Source organism: Phragmites australis, chromosome 16 (genome assembly GCF_958298935.1).
Source record: "Phragmites australis chromosome 16, lpPhrAust1.1, whole genome shotgun sequence".
Classification (NCBI taxonomy): Eukaryota; Viridiplantae; Streptophyta; class Magnoliopsida; order Poales; family Poaceae; genus Phragmites; species Phragmites australis.
Window position 1 is genome coordinate 102,507 of NC_084936.1, and position 21,302 is coordinate 123,808.

General features: G+C 41.4%; 2 protein-coding genes across 8 annotated transcripts; both read right to left on the reverse strand.

Annotated features, from left to right (window-relative positions):
* Positions 1-2,760: 2,760 nt before the first annotated feature.
* LOC133894959 (ENHANCER OF AG-4 protein 2-like) lies at positions 2,761-13,912 on the reverse strand. Of its 7 annotated transcripts, none has more exons than XR_009905564.1 (18): positions 13,544-13,911; positions 13,310-13,386; positions 10,407-12,293; positions 9,829-10,294; positions 9,584-9,692; positions 9,381-9,493; positions 9,120-9,307; positions 7,791-8,397; positions 7,238-7,718; positions 7,064-7,159; positions 6,721-6,822; positions 6,370-6,565; positions 4,990-5,141; positions 4,518-4,792; positions 3,769-3,917; positions 3,413-3,582; positions 3,270-3,309; positions 2,761-3,168 (listed from the first exon to the last, which is right to left on the reverse strand). XR_009905564.1 is itself a non-coding variant. In XM_062335166.1 (12 exons), exons 1-11 carry the CDS (start codon positions 13,655-13,657, stop codon positions 6,752-6,754), a joined length of 4,209 nt encoding a protein of 1,402 aa, XP_062191150.1. In that variant the 5' UTR covers positions 13,658-13,911; the 3' UTR covers positions 6,200-6,565; positions 6,721-6,751. The 7 variants fall into 7 exon arrangements, 1 of the variants encoding a protein (XP_062191150.1); XR_009905563.1 differs by having other exon boundaries at positions 3,270-3,328; XR_009905565.1 differs by having other exon boundaries at positions 3,270-3,582; positions 7,238-7,700; positions 13,544-13,912.
* A 229-nt stretch (positions 13,913-14,141) lies between these two features.
* LOC133894962 (B3 domain-containing protein IDEF1-like) lies at positions 14,142-18,600 on the reverse strand. The gene is made up of 9 exons (XM_062335167.1): positions 18,207-18,600; positions 17,151-17,426; positions 16,517-16,635; positions 16,311-16,430; positions 15,884-15,973; positions 15,669-15,769; positions 14,976-15,022; positions 14,809-14,885; positions 14,142-14,582 (listed from the first exon to the last, which is right to left on the reverse strand). Exons 1-9 carry the CDS (start codon positions 18,364-18,366, stop codon positions 14,538-14,540), a joined length of 1,035 nt encoding a protein of 344 aa, XP_062191151.1. The 5' UTR covers positions 18,367-18,600; the 3' UTR covers positions 14,142-14,537.
* Positions 18,601-21,302: the final 2,702 nt, after the last annotated feature.

Genomic DNA, 21,302 nt, shown 5'->3' on the forward strand with positions numbered 1-21,302 from the left:
GTTAGATACTTGTTGCATCAAGGCTTAGATTTTCGAGGCCATGATGAATCAAAAGAGTCAAAAAATAAGGGAAACTTTCGAGAGTTGGTACAGACTTTAGCAGATCAAAATGATGCTATACGGAAGGTAGTTCTTAGAAATGCTCCAGAAAATTGTCAATGGGTATGTGGAGACATTCAAAATGAAATTGCTAGTTATTTTGCAAAGGTAACATCATCATTAATTCTATTGCCTATTATTTCTGTTTTCTTAAAAGTTATAGCTGATCTCTAGCACAGATAACTTTGAATTCTATTATTGAAGAAATTAGGGGTGATGTGTTCAGTTTGTTGATTGATGAGGCTTCCGATGTGTCTGATAAAGAGCACATGACAGTTATCTTGAGATATCTTAGCAAGAATGCATTTATCATTGACCGGTTAGTTGGAGTTGTACATGTGAAGGAAACATCAGCAATATGTCTCAAGGCTGCTCTTCAAAAATTATTCACTGATATTAGATTAAGCATAAAACAGGTCAGAGACCAATGCTACGATGGGGCAAGCAACATGCATGGTGAGTTCAATGGCTTGAAAGCCAAAATTATGGAAGAGAATAGGTCAGCATATTATGTGCACTGTTTTGCTCACCAGCTCTAGTTGGTTATTGTGGCAGTAGCAAAGAAGAATGAAGATATTGCAGATTTTTTCTACATGATCTCTCTTTTATTCAATGTGGTTGGAGCTTCTTGCAAAAGAAAAGATATGATTAGAGAGAAACATTGAGAGGGGATAAAAAAAACTATAAGTAGTGGACGGATTAGCACTGGTACAGGGTTAAATCAAGATCAAACTCTTCAAAGAGCTGGTAACACACGTTGGGGTTCACACTACAGAACCCTCTCAAGTCTAGTGAGATTGTTCCCATCTATTGTTTCTGTTCTGAAATATGTTGAGAAAGAAGGCAAAAATGAGAAGAAATGTCAGGCACGTGGTCTTCTAGCATATTTTGAGATCTTTGATTTTGTGTTTTATTTGCATATGATGCTGCATATATTAGGAAGTGCAAATACTTTGTCACAATCTTTACAAAAAAAGGATCAAGATATCCTGAATGCTATGTCATGTGTGAAGTCAACAAGGAATGATGTGCAAGAACCAAGGGAGAATGGATGGGACTCACTTCTAGAGAAGGCATATTCATTTTGTGAAGAACATCACATTCTGAAGCTAAACATGTAGGATGAATATGTCAATCGGCATAAACCACGGCAAAGAACCAATAAGACAAACCTCTAGCATTACCAAATAGAATGTCTTAATTCTGTTATTGACTGGCAACTTCAAGAGTTTGATGACCGTTTCAACGAGGTAAATTTTGCATTGCTTGGTCACATGGCTTCTTTCAACCCAAAAGACTCCTTTACTACTTTTAACTTGGAGAGCTTAGTGAAGCTAGCTGAGTTTTATCTAGATAATTTTGATTCAAAAAAATTGGATGATCTTGGTCCTGAACTTCGCACTTACATTGACAACGTGCGAGTAGATGAAAGATTTGCCAATTTGGATGGGATTGCTGATGTTGCTAAATTATTGGTGAAGATAAATAAGCATATTACTTTTCCTTTGGTCTATCGATTTCTAAAGCTCGTACTGATTTTGCCAGTTGCCACGGCATCAGTGGAGAGATGCTTTTCAGCTATGAATGTTGTCAAGAAAAAGTTGCGTAATAAAATGGGTGATCAGTTCATGAGTGATTGTCTAATTTGCTATGTAGAGAAAGACATGTTTCCTACCATTAGTAATGATGTTGTGTTTGATCTTTTTAAGATGATGAAAGATCAAAAGGGAAAACTCTGAAATGTGAGTGACTTTACATGTTTCGCTTGATGCCTGATAGCATTTATTTAAAACTTGTGAAACTAACATGTCATTTTTGTTCAATGTTTTCAGAAAGATGAGAAGCTGCACATGAAGCTATGAAGTTATTTTGGCACTACTATATTTAAAATATGTAAACAAGTGGTTTTATAATTTCATTCAACCAGTATGTCTTGCACTCTTTAGTTTTAATATAACAACTATATGTGATAAGTGATGTTATATTTCTATTCCTTATACTGTCTTGGAATGCTAAATTTTGCTGTAAGATGATGAAAAATTATACTTTACACTAATTAGTTCATACTAAATCCTCACAATTAGTGAACCCATTGGCTAAATTTTCTAGCTCCGCCCCTGGCTCCATGGATCCGCCCCTCCATGGATTCGACAACAACGATGCACGAAGGAGGCTCTCACGCCTATGCCTGCATGGGGTTCCAGCTCCATGATCTGGCGGAGAATGAGGTAGGGAGGCGGCGGCGAAGTTGGGGACGGGGCAGCGGGTTGGAGATGTCGGTGCTCATTTCTTTACAGGAACAGGAGCGAAACACGGATAGGCAGACGAAAGGAGAAGAGATAGACAAGTACGAGTAATCTGAACTAACGGTTCTCAAATATTACACACCCCAACTATCTGATTTCTCACATAATCTGAACTAACTAAATCAAAATATGTTGATAAATGTGTCCTTCAGCTATTATAGTTACGATGCTTTCTTGTTCTTTGCATCCACTCAAATATAAACATGGTAGTACTATGCATTTCGCTACCAAAAGATGAAACAAGGTATTACCAAACTGACGTTCATTGACAAAATGCTCACGCAATGTTGGAGCCATCATAAACTTCATAAGCCAAAATAATATGCAATTCCTAAACAATTTCATAATGCCATGATAGAAGAAACAACTTACTTTGATTATTTTCCAAACTCCATCGATTTGTTCTGGCTACTACCTATTTGCTACTCAGTCCACCTCCTTGCTTTTGGCACCAATGAGCCATTATGTTACTTCCTTTAACAGAGACATCTAGTCTGAATGAAAACTCTACGGAGTCGGATAACTTCTCTATGGTAGGATAGGAAGGCCTAATTGTTAACAAAAGGAACGACAAAACTGCTAAGTGACAAAGCAGCACATGACAAAGTATATTAGCACATTAAGTTCAAAACAGTCAAAAAGGAAATGCTGTACTTTGAAACAATTATCCCTCAGAGGTAAAGCTAGTCAGTGGTATATTCATCAAACTCCGTAACAACGGCCACCACATAGGAAACTCCGATCCCCTCCAGGCCAACTTCTTCTGCAATTGTGAGACCATGCAATTGTAAGTTTATCACATAATCTTTCACACATCATATGGTTCATAATTTCAGATGAGCAAGAATTCAGCAAGATAGCAACCTGGTCGACAATGACTGCTCCATAAAGCCCCGCAAAAATGCTGGAGACAACAGCCATTGCTTTTCCAAGATCAATCAATAAAAGAAATCACTGTTTATTAGTTTCACCAAATCAAAGCGCGACAAGGTTAAACAATATCTCACAGGTTAAGAAGTGCACAAAGTTGACAGGCAGCAGGAGGCCGCCTACAGCACTTGTGCTGTCTAGGCCAGCGATGCTGTTTCCCGGCGAGTTGAGTGGAGGGGCACCGCCTGCACACTCCATCTCCGTGGCGAATTAAGCATTGCTGATATGGTAGCTGCACTTGGGTAGTCTACGAGAAAAAGAAAGGTTTGCATGTTTCAAAGAGCATATCAATAACTTGACCATAGTCGCATCAGCCACGGAGGCTTCAATCATGGTCTGTATTAGGACTGATCGGTGCCTCAGAGTATTGTTTAACAGCATCTATCAGAAGACAGGAGGTACATCATAACTCATATTATACATCAGAAGGTACCTTAGCAACATATTATAGGTATCATGCCTTGCAAGTAATGGCATACGTCATAAGTTTTCTTCTTCAAGAGCCCATTCTTGTACACTTTTTCATCTTTGGAGTTTCCAATGTCTAACTTATGGTACCTCCCTCATCTTGACTTCAACACCCTTGAAAAATCGAAATAATGGAATACAAATAAGCCACTACAAATGTTCATTCTTTGTAAATGCCTAGAAACTAAAACTGGGTTGCAAAAGCTATTAGGGCAAAAAAAAAAAAAAAAAAAAAAAGAAGCGCAATGCATGCCATTATCATCACTGGCAATTCTCAAGCTATTTCATCATCTACCTTAGCACAATACCAATACATTATGGACAGGACGGCCAGTGCTTATTTTGCTTTATTGTCCAGTTTTAAAAGTGTACATTTAATAAGCAAAAACATCCTCTGAACATGGCTCCAAAAAGCATTAACGGCCAAAAGAAACAAGCACTGAATTTCAGAAAGGGTGAGATCTTTAAAAAAATCCTATGCATGTACTATTTCCAAAGGAATATATCACTAAACAAAAACATAACTCAGACAAGAGAAGGGGACTCGACTGAGCGATCTTTCACTTATAGGATTGGATATGGACTTTTGCACACTTAGCTGAAATATACAGAGCTTCAAAATAAACCCAATCGCAATCTATATACAGACCAAGCAACTATCACTTCTTGGTATCAGATGGTCTCACATCTCAAAAGATATAGGCCAGTGATTACCTTGTTGTCCTGTGATAAACCCTTCTCATACCTTGTGGTCCTGTGATAAACTCCCTTCTGATGCAATAGGTGCCAGTATGTATTAGTCAAACATTTCTCTTTGTTCCCCCACAACTTAACTTTAGTTATCTGACAGCCAAATATTTCTCTTCTTTTCAGTATGTATTAGTCAAACATTTCTCTTTCTTCCCCCACAACTTAACTTTAGTTATCTGACAGCCAAATATTTCTCTTCTTTTCTAATCTCTTTCCTATCAAACATTAACACCCATAACCTGTAGAACAGGAAATTCAACAAACAACAGAGCAACTGGTAAAACCAAAGTTATTAGTGCATCCATCAATAGATGAACTAACAGAATCTAGACCAAGTCGAATTTTGAGGGCATTCCCTAGACAGCATAAACATACTTCACCACACACAAAAGCAATAACTAAATTGCATAATATAGCGACAATATCTGCTACTTACCTTCTCTCGAGCACTCTCATTCTCATCCTATAGCATTGCAGAGTGAAAGGCTCTCGCAGACAGAACTGGGAGATCGAGATGGCCCTTCCTCAGGAGAATTTATACGTTCTTGCCGACCAAACTGGGAGACCCTGTAGCTCTCGCCGACAGAACTGAGAGAACCAAAATACCCAAATAATATGGTTACCAAAAAAAACCCAATAATATTCTAAAATCCACAGGAGAATTTAACCACAAAACCCAAATAATAGTCATGTACTTCAAGAGAAATGGAACAAGCAAAATTTCCGGAGTAGAATGATACACAATATAGTTCCTAAATAGCTGTCTTTTATCTTGAGAGGTCAAATCTCCCACAGTTATGAATCACATAAGAAAAACAAAATACACACACTGAACTTTCCATCCTCATGTATTCATGAGCTAAAAGTAAAAACCTACTTTGCAGGCCTATATGTTAGTACAAATGTACAGCCCATTTTATTTTCTTTCAAATATTCCTACAACAAATTGATCATAAGGCCAAATGAGAGATATTTATGACTCAATTGCAAAAGCACATAATATTTCTGCATTACGTCTTAACAAACTTTACGCCAACTTCCCTCCATGCGACTAATATTCCAATTTACTAAATTCAAACTTTACGCTAACTTCCCTCCATGCAACTAATATTCCAATTTACCAAATGCCACCCAGTTAGATAGGAAAATTTATTTTGGAAAAAAGAATACAAATTCGTGTTCCTATGTGCACCATTGTGAAAAGTGTGTGATGCATTGTTCCTAAAGAAAAATCCCAAAAATTAATCAATGTAGTAGCATACATGCAAAAATATTGATGTCCAAAAATTGTTCGTAATGACACCAGGTAATTTACATAGGAAACAATATCAGCAAATATTTGGAAACCCAAATAAACCAGAGCTCTTAAATATTCTCATGTATTTCATTGTCCAAACAAACCCAACACCATTTTCTCTCTTACTAAACTCAACATATTTCGGAAGAACTTATGTATCTGCTACCCTATATTGGCTGAGCATAATTCTTGTCTAAACAGCAAATATAAAGCACTTAATAGGCAGGAGATTCAGCCTTTCTTTAAGAGGTTAGATGTGTTTATCTAATTGAAACTTGAAACAGTGTTGCACAGTGAGCACAGCAGTCCAAATAAAGTGAACTGCAGAACATACCATAGACACCATCAATAAATGACACGGTATAAATAAGCTCCCAATATTTTACTACCAGACCCTCTGCTTATGGCTAACGCACGTCTGAGCAAAATATAACAAAAATAGTTCGCAGTCCTGAGCCATGCTGGAAGCAACATCTAAAGAAACAGAGAACATTTGTGTCATGTGAAACATGCGCTTACACTAGGAGATTAGTCTGCTGGATGCTGCTGTCAAGACTAATTACATTGTAAAATGTCCATTCCAAATACTATGGCAGATCTCATCGTTACACCCCATGCAAGTGTATCTTCATCACAAAACAGACTAACAGAAGCACCACTTGTTGTATCTCGAACTCAAATGGTCTCCAGTGCCCCGAACTTCCCATGTCAAAACCTGTATAACAACAATTTCAGAAAGGTCACATAGCTCATGAGTGAGTGGATAGATGAAAGGATCTTAGACAAATGTAAAAGAAAGATATCTGAACTCTGAAGATATTTCGGGGGGGAATACAAAAGCACATTAAAGAGCAAAAGAGAAGAGAGTACCGGAAAGCGAGGAATTCAATGTACAACTTCATCAAGAAGGCCTCCAGCAATTAAGTGTGTGCATATCAGATCTGGCTGGTAGCATCTGAGGAACAACATGGCCTGTCAAAAACAAAAATAGAAAGAAAAGGTTTTAACAATTGAAAGAAAATGCATAGATGCCATCCACCAGAGGACTGTTTTTTCCTGAAATGTTTCATAAGATTAATTGACAAGTTCCCATTACAGCACATTGGAGCTCAGAGGGGCTGCTTGTCAGTGGATCTTATAAAAATTTCATTAAGATTCGTATGGATGCACAGCCCTCCAGGAGGCAACCATAAACTCTTAAGAAGCCAAAAACCTGGTATCGGTGCTCCAGATGGGAAATGGTTTAGAACAGGATGTTGATGACTCATAGGATTCATTGAAGTTCTGTCGATGTTAGACCTTGAATATCCTACATGAGAAGTTAACTATTATTATCGGTCTGCAAGCTGGTCCAAAATAACATTTAAACAGCTTGCAGAAAAAATACCATCCTTCATGAATGACCCTTCTGAGCAAGATAATGCTCTGCTACCTGCTGACCAATTATTATGCTGGTCATCTGGACTAAAGTTACCAGATGCCATTCGCCAATGTTCATCAGATGGATAATGGCTTTGACTATTTGGAAAGGACTGCACTGCATAAGGATTGCACTGAGGTGGTACAGCTTGTTGGCCCATGGGATTCATGTGTGCAAGACGAGAGTGGGAATGAACTGGTAGTGTTTGAGAAGATGGAAAGGCACTGAAATTCCCTTGATGAAAAGGTACACCAGTGGGTCGAAACTGGTAATTACCATTAGAAGCTTGAGGTGCTATAAATACATTATTGTTTCCATACTCTGTTGGCATTGAAGGTACAAAATTAACCGCAGCTTGTCCATTGACTGATCCACCAGGAATGAAGTTTGTTGTATTTCCAATAGCTTGAATCGATGTATTTCCTGTCATCTGTGTTAGTCGGTCGCCCTGCAACACAAGTCTTAATTATCAACCAAGAACACATCAGGATGTGCAAGTAAGTTACAGGAAAAGTATTACATTGGGGGCCCTGAAGTACTCTGGCGCTGGAGACTGGTAACCCAATGATAAGGGAGATGAAGGAACAGGCGGCGGAATAGAAGGAAGAGGTGGGGACTGGGTTGGCAGTGGTGGTGGAGCAGGCTGAGGAGGTGGTCCAGATGGCAGAGGCGGAGGTGGCGAAGCTGGCGAAAGTGGAGGCGGTGGCGGCGGTGGCGGTGTAGCAGGTGGTGGTGAAGGAGGCAAGGGTGGTGGAGGAGGAGGTGAATCCGATGGAAGTGGTGGAGGGCCCTCGGCTAGAGGGGGAAGCTCATTCTGATCAATCAATGCCTGCTCTGAACCCGGTTCTTGCCTAGAGTCATGCTCAATGAGGACAGCTTCAACAGTCTGTTGCTTGTTTCTTAGGAACTCCGAAGCATCTTCCATAGCAGCATCAGTAGTTTCAGTCTCTGGTAAAATAATGTGTTCCGTAACAGATGTTGGAGCAATAGTATCTTCATTTTCTTGTATGCCATCACTTTCAACTGGCCGCGAAATAAATGGTAATGATTCATTATTTTGAGGAAAATCTTCACCATTTTCAAAGATTTTTGCTGATAAAATTCCAGAAAGCTCAAAGGCTGCATTGCTGAGAAAAAAAGAACAAACCACAGAGCATATGTCAAGAATGTCAATGACGAGTTGATATTCATTAGGAAAGCAGAACATTTCCGATGTGGGAGTTACTTCATTTCTTCGATACACGAACCCTTACTTCCAAACAGCACATTCACTGAGATTCATATTAAATTCAACAAACTTTTGCAATATGAACAAGGTCCTTGTGATGCTCTCTTAACAATAACAAAAAGCATGTTTTGAAAATCTTGCTACCATGGCTTAATCTCATCAAAGCATGTGAGTATGTGACATTACCATAGTATACTATGGTTCCACAATACTAAAACATAACAACTGCACTCTACAATATGAAACAAATAAAGTCATGTATAAGTGAGGAAGGTACTGGTGCTGCTGTGTTTCTTGGCTTTTTGAATTGAAAAAGATACAACCTCTAGTTCGTGCCATTTGAAGCTGTGTCACATATGAATGTCCAATATGTGCCAGACATGATTATTACTACCCAGCATAGATATCAAGGCAACCTAAAACGCAATCCAAGGATATAGATAAATGTCAATGTTAAGTGGTTTATCCAGTCGTCATATACTCATCTTTTAAACAAACTCATTATAAATTTATAATGTTGGGTAGAAGAATCCAACAGAACTTACAACTCCAGCTGGAAAAAATAAAATTAGTTAAACTGAGGCATAGAACAGGTAAATGGCATATCAGGTCACACAATACCTTCCATACTCATCAACAAGCATGTCATCCATCTCCCTAATAGGATCGTCCACAGAGCGTTCGGCGCGGGATGGTCTCTTCAACAGAAAACTTGTGCTAGTATCATCATTTGGCACCTCAATGTCACCCATGTACCTTCGGAGTATGTCTTCTGGCATAATCTTTCTCTCAAGCCACAGTCTTAAAACCTACAAAGCCAAGCAGCAGAAAATTAATCAACTGTTCACAAAATATAATAAGAATCGGTAGTAACGTCAATACTTTGAGGAACTGGCGCCGGTTTTCACGAGCACCAACTCCAGGTGGAGCAGCAGCACCCAAAAGACGAGGTAATGCAGCTTGAACAGTGGGAACATATGAAACCCCAGCAATGCCTGAACGTATCAGAATTCAGATGGAAGAATAAATTTTGGGCATAAGATAGCTCTGAGACTAGGATTTATGTAATACCAAAAAAAACATACCTTTCTGAGAATGAGAACACTGCGTTATGGAGTCCACGAGAAAAAGGAGGTCAATTCTGCGATGCAAATTAGGCTCACTCTCCAATTTCTGTATGAGAAGCTCGACAATCTGGATGACAAACAAATTAATAAGGATACTTAACTAATGATGAAACAATCATGCAGATGGCATGTGGGTTCATGAACATGCCAGATCCAAAATATTTGTGTGTGTGAGAGAGAGAGAAGGTGGGGGGGGGGGGGACCTCTCCAGCAATGCCATATTTGGAGCACTCAATTGCATGACGTGTCGCACGCCCTATGCTATCTTTTGTCCTCGAGAGTGTCTCTATCATTCCCTCCAGAGCATCACGAGCAATCACTGCATCTGTACCACCGCTCGGTGAACCGCTGGTCTGCCTAGGCTTGGGACTCTTTCCATGTTCATGGTCAAGCTCCATTGGGCTTTTCAGAACAATACGTTGACCAGGGCTCTCTGGAAAAGAAATTCTAGATGCGGATGGAATGCGAAAAACAGGACTAGGGCTTAGTCCAGGCAAACCATATGGTGTTGAAGTAAGACCAGTATTATCAGCCAAAGACCCATCGAACTTTCCATGAGAAGACACTATAAGATTCCTCCTTGCTTGGGCAGCTGCAATAAGATGTTTCATTGACCTGACGGAATCAGGGTTAGGTTCAGAAGAAGCTGCTTTATCAACAAAATTTGATCTGCAAGAGAAAACCGCAAACTATCAACAAAGTGCACAGCTAAACCTGTTTGGACGCAAAAAGATGAACATTGGAAAGAAACTTGGTTGGTTCAAACTTCAAAGCAGTATACCTTTCCTCTTTCGAGTGATCCCACTTCCCAGTTCGTTCAGCTGACAAAGTGGCGCTTACCTTATTCTCAACAGCCGTAGCTATCTGTGCCCCAGGCTTAGGTTTTGCCTTCGTGTTTTCTGACTTGGACAACAAGGCATTCTTTTCTGAGGCAGCATGCTTTCGAGAATGGGAGTTTCCAGATGTTTGGTGCAATAGTTTAGAAGAACTACTATGAAGTTTCTTCACTTCAGAGGATGCCGGCATTTTTAATTGTCCAGAGGATTTCCGATCTACCAGGTTAATTTTGTTACCCAAACCAGCAGGAGTATCAACTGAGCCTGTGATCGATCTTCTCCCCACTATCTGTTGTCTAGCATGCATTTTATCTTGACTTGGTGAAGAACAAACTGGCTCATGCGTCACAGGTGACATCCCAACACATCTTGGTTTCTCTTCTCTTGCAGCGCCAGATTTTTTTACAGAAGCATTGCCAACTTGAGATGAAAAATTCCCCCGAGTCCCTGTATTCTCAGCTGGGACTACATGTGTGGAGAAAGATTTGGCAGAAGTTCTATGAAGTGGTGTCCGCTGTCCTTCGTCCTCATCATCATCAAAGCGACACGCTCTTCTCTTGGGTTTCACCAATTGCCTATCAACACGGGAGGCACCCTCCTTCATGCTGGAGCCCTTTTTAGCAGAATCAGCAACAACTGACTGAGTTGCAGAACCAGATCCTGGTTCCAATCCCTCAGAATGAAGCCTTGATACAGGTGACAGAACACTCCCTGATCTCCGTGCCCTATCATCGCTGATACCAGTCTTGGGAACTGTGTTGTTTCCTGTCTCTACAGTGGTAGATCTCTCATGCTTCATAGCATTATCCTTTTCGTCATTAACAGTTAGCATCGTCTCACTCTTGGCCACTGTCTTAACTGTTTCACCAGCCCTGTCCAGAAGTCTTGGCCTCTTTGCCGGATATGTATCAGTACTACGGTCCGGCTTGCGCTGCCCGCTACCAGGCAGAGGCTTCTTATTGGAAGAAAATCCTGCAGATGACTTTCCAGTCGACTGCTTGTCAGGCTTGCCATGCACAATTTTGTTATAGTCCCTTTTCTCTGAATCATTGGCCAGTGATTGTTTCGTCATGATTTTTGACTTCTTAAATCCTATGCTCTCTTTGTCAGCACCCATGTTTAATACAGCATCAGTTGCAGCTTCAGTAGCAATCCTTCCAGTAGAACCACTAATGTCAGCACGCTTGTTTTCCTTCCTTTCGGCATTCTTCGACTGCTTGTTAGCTTTAGATTTCTTTGGTACTTCAAGAGCGCAAACTACCTCCAAGTTGGGGTCCAAAACAAAACCTTCTGGTGGGCGGCTCTCTTTCTCAACTTTTACTTCTTCAGTCTCCCTTTCTGCACACGCAGAGGTTGGTGAATGCTCCTGTTCATGGTACATGTCAAGAACAGACTTGGATGCAACAGACTTCTTTGTCTTGGGGTGATCATGATCCTTTCGTAAAGGTCTTTTCTTTTGAGAAACTGCTACAGAAGGATCCCCTTTTTCATGACCAACGTCTTTCACATCCTCCTCAGTCCCTGACCCTTGCCCTAAAGTTTTAGAGTCGTCGATAGGACTATCACCTTCCATTTGTCCCAATCCTGGAGTCTCACCATTATTATGCGACTTCACAAGGTGCTCTGTAGGCTTTTCACTCTGATCAGGCAAAACACCGCTTGCAATTTCAGATGATTTTGGCAGCTCATCATGGGCCTTGCAGATCTGCTCCACAGCTTCACTAAAAGGTTGGGCATATTTTTTCGGCAATTTAGTGTTCGGAGCTCGATCTAACAGCTCATTTTTTGCCTCTTCGGTAAATTCCTGAAGATCTGCCAGAGTTACAAAGGCACTGCAGGATGATGTTTGTTCATTAGCAATCAAGCACTTATCATAGCAAAGAAAAGGCAGATATGTAGGGCAGCAAAGGCAACAAACGCACACCAAATCTAGAGGAAATGATGAGAGGATTTAACAGCGATAAAGACAAATGCTTTATGTTACGGTCATTTTACGAGTTAAAGCAAATGCCAAACATTTAAAAGAAAAACAAGGTAGAAAAGGTTTAGGCAAGCTCTGTCAAGCTTCAACAGGGTCAAGCTACAAAGGAATTAAAACCATTCTTATTTTTGTTATATTTACAAAATAGAGGCCTTAGGAACAGTCGAGAGTATTTTAAGATGGACTGAGTAACCAAAATAAAAGGCTTAAAGAGACACAGTGAGGATATTTCCGGAAGCAGTTTCTAGTAATAAGTATTGCTTTCATCTGTCAAGCCAATAAAAAATATATATACCTCGTGGACTGACCTGGCACAGCAACAAGCAACCTTAGATCCACGGTGGAGCCAATAATCGCATGACTTTTTACACTTTACAATAATGGGTTTGATTTGGTACAGATACAAAAAGAAATCTACCCAACTAAGCAGAACTAGTCGAATAAAGTTCGGGTGTTGCACAACTGTAATGTTGACCAGTGGGGCAATAAATCATGAGCATAAACCTCTAGAAGGGAGAAAGTGCTATTTTCTGCGGAGAGTCGTGACCCAAACCGTTCAGTTTCCTGAGCTAAACGACACTATTGAGGAACTGCATGGTAAGCGTGACGTGTCGCATGGATATAACCCTAACAATTTCTGTTCATACCGGACAAGAATCCCTGAATCCAGGTAGGTTTTCGACGTGACTAGCATGAAGCAGCAGTTGAAGTAGAAAAGTAATATCAGTGTTGGTTATTTATTAAATAAGGAATCTAGTATGACAGTTTTAGGCGAGACATGTATCAAGCGTGTTTGGCACGTGATCCGATTGATTGATGAGTTGCAAGAATGGCAGGGAAAACAACGGTGAGGGAGGGGGAGCTTACATCTCTCTGGTGCCGAAGAAGTAGACGAAGAACTTGCGTGGCATTGGCGTTTGGCCCCAGTCCTCGGGCCTGCTGACCTGTGGAGACAAGAATGGAGAGCGTTAACCCCAGCCCCAAAAGGGATCCGAGGAGAGGGAGGGAACCCTAGCATAGCAATAGCGATAGCAGTAGCGATAGCAATAGCAGTCGCAATCGCAAGCAGAGGAGGGAGGGAGGGAGGGAGGAAGAGGGGACCTTGGCGGGCCAGGGCGGGTAGCCCTTGACCTTGGCGAGGACGAGGTCGCCGAGCCGCGGCTCCCTGGTCCACTTGCGCCCGGGCTTGGCGGCGCGCCTAGCACCGGGAGGCATTGGCGGCGGAGGAGGAGCCCCGTCCCCCTGCCCCCAGCGTCGAGCCTAACCCTAGCAGGCTGCCCAACAACCCTAGGGAAGGAATCCAAGGCCTGGGGATCCTCCTCCTCCGGCTCTATCCTATGCCTCGCCTCTGTGCTGTATCTATGCCGATCGAATTGCCGATGAGATGCCTCAGCAGACAGAGGAGGAGAGGAGAGGAGAGACACGACTGACCTGACCGACTGCACGAGAAGGAGGAGGAGGAGGACTGGAGAAGACAAGAGCGACACCTCACAAAAGGCATGGTTTTTGTTCTAGGTAGATTGACGCCTCTCATACAAATTAATAAATGTTTGCAAGATTAAATTTGATTAATATGCACTTAAATTGTTCTCAACCTTGTCCACTCTCCGTCTTATTTGCTGCCAGGAGTACCCATGAAAAAACTCTGGTAAAACGAAACGAAACGAAACGAAAAGAAAGAGGCAGCACCCCTAGAATATGAACCTCCATAAGGTCCAGGCCACTTCCTTTATCTTATAGATCCAAGATATTTACAAAAACTGCGAAATGTTGTTCAGAATGCAATGCAGAACTCGAGCTTCCAAATACAGCTGAATTAAAAAGGCGTAAACTACTTGTCCCCAAATCAGATCTAGGCTTGCAGAATCGCACTTCCAATGTTCTCCCAAAATTTCTCTTCTTCCTCTTCTCCATCCACTCGGAGTCAAGAAGTCAGAGACTCGTCACCTTTTTTTTTTCTTCTCTCATTCTCATGTGACGGTGACCCAGCAATGAAAGTCGATAACTCCATATTAACTTATCTTGCATTGTGAACTAATTCATATCCTCCAACACCTTCTTTGACGCTGTTGCAGTCATATAGAAAGAAATGCGTCTAGGGTTTTGTTGTCTGCTGACTGGCCTTCTCCCCACGGATAATCTTCATACAAAACAAAGGTAAAATTAAAGGATATCAACGTAATCTTCAAGAAAAGAAAAATGTATCCAACTGACAATTGTGCAATGAGAAAGTTTTGCTCTAGATTTAAGTATTTTTAATCAGCTATGCCAAACTCGATAATTGAATTTAAAGTCATGTTTGCTTGATTCAGATATAGAATATTAGTATATAGTATGAATGGAAGAACTAAGGAAATTTTGCATACAAATTTGCCAGGCACGGAGTTTTTGTAGATAATGAGGGCGTCCCCTGCCTGAAGGCCATGTGTCTTCACAAATTCTCCTGACGAAGAGAATGAGACAGTTCAAACTATCAATGTCCAGATACTCGGGAAATATTTGAAACTGTATCCAATTCCATATTGAAGCATACCTGCAGCTTCCAGGATGTACATTCTGCTTTTGTTGTTTGGCCAGAATCTGAAATAGTCAAATAGCATAGCATGAGTATGAGGACACTAGAGTAAGCATTTGAAATTGGCGACAGGAAAAATGCATCAGTTTTTGCTATTTATGATGGAATGCACGCTGTGCCTACTTATGATGCAATGAACCCAGAACTAGAAATCAGGCACCTGCTGTGTCAACTGCTTTTCATAACCTTCAAATTAAAGAAGGTGGTGTGACATTTTAATAAATCAATCTATACAATGCCTTCAACTTCCCATCTTTCCTCAAGAAAGAAGTTATGGTCTCTTGGTAAGCCATTATCAATCAACCATATTTTGTTCTTCGTTTTCATTTTCCAATATTGTGGGCGTGTTTGGTTGGAGGTCCCATGTGGCCAAGCCAAATTTTGGCCGTGCCCAGGAAATTTGGCCTCCATTTGGTTGGAGGCCAAAAAATTTTTACAGCACAGCTGGGCAAAATTCGGGCGGCCAAAACGGCCGCCCCAATTTTGGCCAGCCAAATTTTGGCTTGGCCACGAACCAAATGGAGGCCAAATTTTGGCCGGCCAAAGCGAGACCAAATTTTGGACAGGACCAAAATTTGGCTTGGCCACATGAGGCCTCCAACCAAACACGCCCTGCATGCGAAATATGTCATGAGATGACCGAGAGCATACCTGTACTTGAATTTCCACGTAATTGGGAGCACCATGTCATCCATCTGCAGTATCAGAGGATCCCCTTGCACCAATGGTGGAAGACTAGCCTCAGCATCCTTCTGCAAAAACCAAAAAAAAAGTTACTATAAAGCATAGCTCACACATCACTATAGTTCTCTCACTCTCAGAAAGTCAGAATAATAGGATGGAAAATTTCAAGTGATATAATATACCTTGGGAAGCACAATTCTTCCGACATTGGCAACATCACTCTTTGTCAACTCCTTGCGCAAAATGACTTGGTATTCCCCAGAGTTGAACTTCTGAAAGACGTGCAAGTCCCCACGCACACAGGAAGGAAAATAACTTGTTAATTACGCGAGAAATATATGTCCACTTACTGTATTAGTGTTCTGATCTATGCACCATCTAAGGCTATTTGAAGTTCTGATTCCTGAACTACTAGGGAATTGGCATCCTTCATTTGCCTAGTTGTTCAATGACTAAAGCCTCATCGAGTAACTAGAAATATATCAAGCAATATTTAATCAATTTCTTCTTTTCTGTAGTACTTATCGATGTAGGTTCAACACAAGAGAAAGATATGTGCAGTAAAAGTCAGACATGGAAAGGACATGTTAAATGTATCACATTACTCACAGTGGTGCAGCTTTCATGACCTTGCTTCAAATCCGGAAGAGTGCCAACTGTCTCACGGTGGACTTCACCACTGTTTCCGGTTTCCATTTCATCACTGCTTCTAACTACTGTAGGCAGATCCTGGGTATTATGCATCGTACGGATTAGGCAGGGTCATGAAAGCATTGAAGTTTATCATAACCCTGAAGCTTCATATCTATCTATACCTCTGAATTATCAGCTTCCTTGGCAGATATAGATCCTTCCATGGGAGGCATGTGAGTGCAAATATTTGGTCCTAGGGACATTGTAGTGAAAGATTCAACCCCGAGGCTGGATGCAGAACCTGTTGTTTACATAGGATATGTGAAGAAACTAATTGAGGTGGCATTGTGAAAGAATATCATATTGGTTCCGCATTAGAGGATAATAATTCAGATAGGCTGACTATTGCAACACACCATTAGTTGCCCCACATTTACATGAATGTAGGGAAGCTCTAGTTATCAGTTAATGCCTCTATGGATTCTAATATATGCATCACCAATTCCAGCCACAGATAATAATATACTGATATATAAATTCCCTGCCAACTTACACGCTTCAAGGTCAGATGAACATAAACAAAACCACACAAAACAAGCTTAATCAAAATTGCTAGTTCGAGCAAGCTATATTTATAGCCTGAAAGGAATGAAAGAAAGCATCTCTCTAACTTTCTGAAAGGACTAAATGGTCCCATCTCAGTTTTCTTTAGATCAAAATTAAGCATACCAAGAAGGATTGCAATGTTGTCTCTCAATAACATGAGAAGAAAAGAAAGTAGCTTTGCATGCTCAGAGTCATAAACTGGAGATGTACCTGAATCCTTATCCTGGCTGAGATGATGGCGCAAAGGGGGGGCATGCTCCTCATGTGGTGCAGGATAAGAGTAAGATACATTCTTGTTAAGCATGTAATGGGTCCATAGAGCATAAGACTGGGAGAGGTTGTAATTGTAGGCTGCATTGCTGGTGGCAGGAGCGGGTTGCGCAGCAAGGGACGCGAAGGCGCTGTTGGATGCGCTCCAATCAGTGAAACCTCTTGGAGTCTGAGAGTGGGGAGCAGCATTGTGTGCTGAGGCATCAGCTCCTGGTCCTGCATAGGGATGAGTAAGAAAAATTAGAAACCGGAGCTCCGAACAGCACTGGCCAATATTCAAGCACATTGGTCAGCCAGCCCAGCTAAAAGAAAAAATGGTTTTGGCCTGATTTTTGGGTAACTCAGTTTTGCTCGGTTTTTCAGTCGGCATGCTTTGTTCTCAAGACATTGTTAGCACAGCAAAAAAAATCTAATCTTTTGTTAACGTACTTCATTTGCCCTTATCTTGTATTGCATATGGTAATCGATTGATTTATGTCCCAGCAACCCTCAGCTTGGGAGTCTATCCTTTTAAAAAATCAATCATAATGTAATGGTTTTTGCAGTCAATTAAACCAAGCGAAGTAACCGCTATTGATTCAGTCCATTAGGTTTGGATTTTGATGTAGAATTATCATCATATCTAACAAACCGAAGCTTGTTTTTGGGCTAAGATGTGTGTTCCTTACAACTGAACCGACAAATACCACTGAAAAACCAGTGTCCTCGCCCAAATGAATTACAAATCACTGGCGGTGGTGGAGTAGCAGCAAAATTAAGCACTTGTGGAGTGGGGTGGGCCTAGCCGGAATTACTAAACAAGATGGTAAAGAAAAGAAAATTGGCATATAAGATCAAAGGATCGAACTTGGAAGGGATTATTTACGGTGCCCTAGTCCATCCACATCCACAAATGAGATGAGAGGGGAGAGAGGATGCGGCATGACAGGAAGGCAGGCAGGCAATGATAATAAATAAAGTATAGTAAAAAAGAGGGAGGGGGAGGGGGTGACTGACCCGCGGGGAAGGGGAAGGGGAGGGGAAAGGGGAGGGGAAAGGGGTGGAGGGTTTGGTTTGGGTTCTGCACGGCGGCGAGGAGCGCTTGGTAGTGGTACTGGTTGGGGTTTGAGTGCGGGTGGCCGCCGCCGCCACCGTCGCCGTTGCCCATCTGTCCCATTCTTGCTCCTGCGCCGCTGGATTCTTCAAGACACAGACCAGAGCAGACCGAGGAGAGGAGAGGAGAGGAGAGGAGGCAGGGCAGTGGGGGATGGAATGGAATGGAATGGAATGGGAAGGATGTGGTCGTCCGCAACCCACTCACGAGCTCATCTACCCCGCGCCCACCTGCGCCGCGCTGCTCTCTCTCTCTCTCTCTCTCGTCAGGGAGGGGTGGGGTGGGGTGGGGTGGGGAAGGGAGAGAAAGAGGAGGCCCGAGGCCACGACCACCCACCTGCAGTGGAGTGCAGCGCAGCGCAGCGCAGCGCAGGACCTGGCAAGTGCAGGGCGGGCCTGCTACCCTAGACCTCTTGTTTGTAGCCTCTTCTCTTCATTTTGACCATTTCTTTGGGAACAAAGCAAACGTGGCATCTACACCATTCAATTTGTATCAAGATTCGTACCTGAATAGTACTGGTATTATACCACAAATTCAATTATACATCTCTTACTTGAATTTCGAGTTCTCGTTATGATACACAAAAAAGTTGCATAGGAAAAGAGATCGACTTCCCAAGTAATTCTTATGACCAATTTGACAACCATAGCTGAATCTAATGGTCAATGGTTATCCGATCTCAACAAAACCCTAAACCGACCACCTCCCTCGCAAACTCTGGCTTAAACCCTAGCTCTACCACCACTCTCCATCTTCGATCAAAATCCTAGGCTCCTAGTATTGCGTCAGAACTCTATCACAATCCTCGCGTTTGGCAGTTGGAACCCTAGGGCATTAGTGGTAACAAGGAAAGCATGCTTGGGAGATAGCTACATAAAACATTGGATCTAGTGGCTAGGACACTAACACATGTAATTTAGTTCCAAAAGAGAAACAAGGCGATGCAAAGTCCATCGCTTGACGAGTGCTATGTTAAAAAAATATACATGATCTTTGGATGGTATAATGTGATATATACCCATTTGTTATGTAGAAAAGGCACAGTTATGCTAACAAGTAACAAACATACGTCCAAAACTATTGTTCTACTCAGAAATACTATCGATGTTTATCTGGGGTATGTCCGTGATTTAGTGCTTGCTAGTTAGGCTCTCCTCAATTTTATCAACTACTCTCCACTATTTTCATTTCCTCCGCAAAGTCCTCGAGTCACGAGTAATGGCCACACAACCAATAGTAACAAAGTCGTCATACTAAATGAGCTTGATCACGAGTGAACGTAGGCCTTTGGTCGAGCTCTTTTGATCTCCTTCACCTACATTAGCTCCTCCTTCACTAGTAGCTTCTCCTCTGTCACCTACACTCATGGACTTCACTGCCGCTACTCTCCTACATGACACCACCATCATAGTCTTTGGCATGAGAAATCATGGTTGAAAACGGTAGTTGGGTACAAACATGAGGAAGAAGTTGGAGATGGAGGTTTTGGGGAAGAAGAGTTGAATCGTACTTTGGATATGGAAATTTGTTTTAGGGAGCAATGGACATTTGATTATGTAGATTAAAATATTGTGAGAATATTTCTTGAAATGTTGCAAAATTATCGATACAATGCATTGTTGTCCTAAAATTTTACATGTGTTTCCGACAAATGTTAGCATTTGTTAGCTTTGGTTGTTGTAACATATTCTCTAGGATTATGCATACTCTCTTTTTCAAATTTAGTGTGAATGTATTCTCTAATTGTTGCTAATGTGTTTGTGAAATGTTGCTATTTTTGTTCCTAAACGTCATCAATGTAATAATACTCATAGATTTATTCACTTCAATTTTTTTACAATCTCAAGGTTTTCTTTAGTTTTATTGAGCAGACATTTTTTTTCCTTCAAATTGTAAGCTTCTTGTTCCGCTTATTGATTATAATCATTGCAAATGTAGTCCTAAAATATTGTACCAAAGTGTCTGTAGCAAAAATAATCATATTAAGTCATGATTATAATTTTGGTGATTAATGAAAATATAGTCAATAGGACTAACATGTTTATCAAGAATATATGTTACTAAGTCTTATGGATGTAATATATCAAAAAGCCACCATAATTGGGACAAAGTTTGGTTGAATTAGAGAAGTCTCAGCAAGATTTACCTCACCGGATAGTCTAGTGCGGAGAAGTTTACACTCACCGGAGCATTGTGTTCAGAGACTGTTAGCCTCACTGGATAGTCCGGTGCTTAGCCGGTGTAACACCAGAGCTTTATCTACAGAGAAGAGCAGAACTGAAGAAGCCATCGGATAGTCTGGTGTTGATGAAGAAGGTGATCACCGGAGTATTTTGGCTCAGGACAGAAGAAGTTGGATTCACCGGAAAGTTTGGTGATCGCGGAAGATATACACCGGAGCAATTCTTGCAGAGAGGGTTGCAAGTATTGAAGATCAAAGAACAATGGACCAGAAGGTTCGGTGATGGGAAGTGAGTTCACCGGAGGTTTCACCGGAACATTTCTTGCAGAGACGATTCCAAGTGTCGAAGAACGAAGATGAACTGACCGGATGGTCCGGTGTCAAGAGGAAGTGCACCGGAGCCTTACACCGAAGTATTTTGCACAAATAAAAACTACTGGCGCGGTTTGGTTCAAGACACTCATTGGATAGTCCGATGATAGAGTTCAAATGACATCGGAGTGTCCGGTGTTTAGGATGACGTTGAGTGGATTCCAACGACTAGTTTTTGAGAATGTACTCGCCGTATGATCCGGTGTTAGTACTACTATTCTCACCGGATCATCCGGTGTTAACAGCATTTCTGAGCTATTGGGAAAATAACTAGTTGGCGGGTTTAAGGCTATAAATACCCCTCCACTCAGTAATTTGAAGGTGTGGCATACTGCTGGAGTCCAGGGAACCTCATAGATACTTGAGAAGACATATAAGCCACCAAAGTGTTTAAAGTGATCATCCAAGACGATTAAGCACAAGATTAGTGAGTGATTAGTATTTA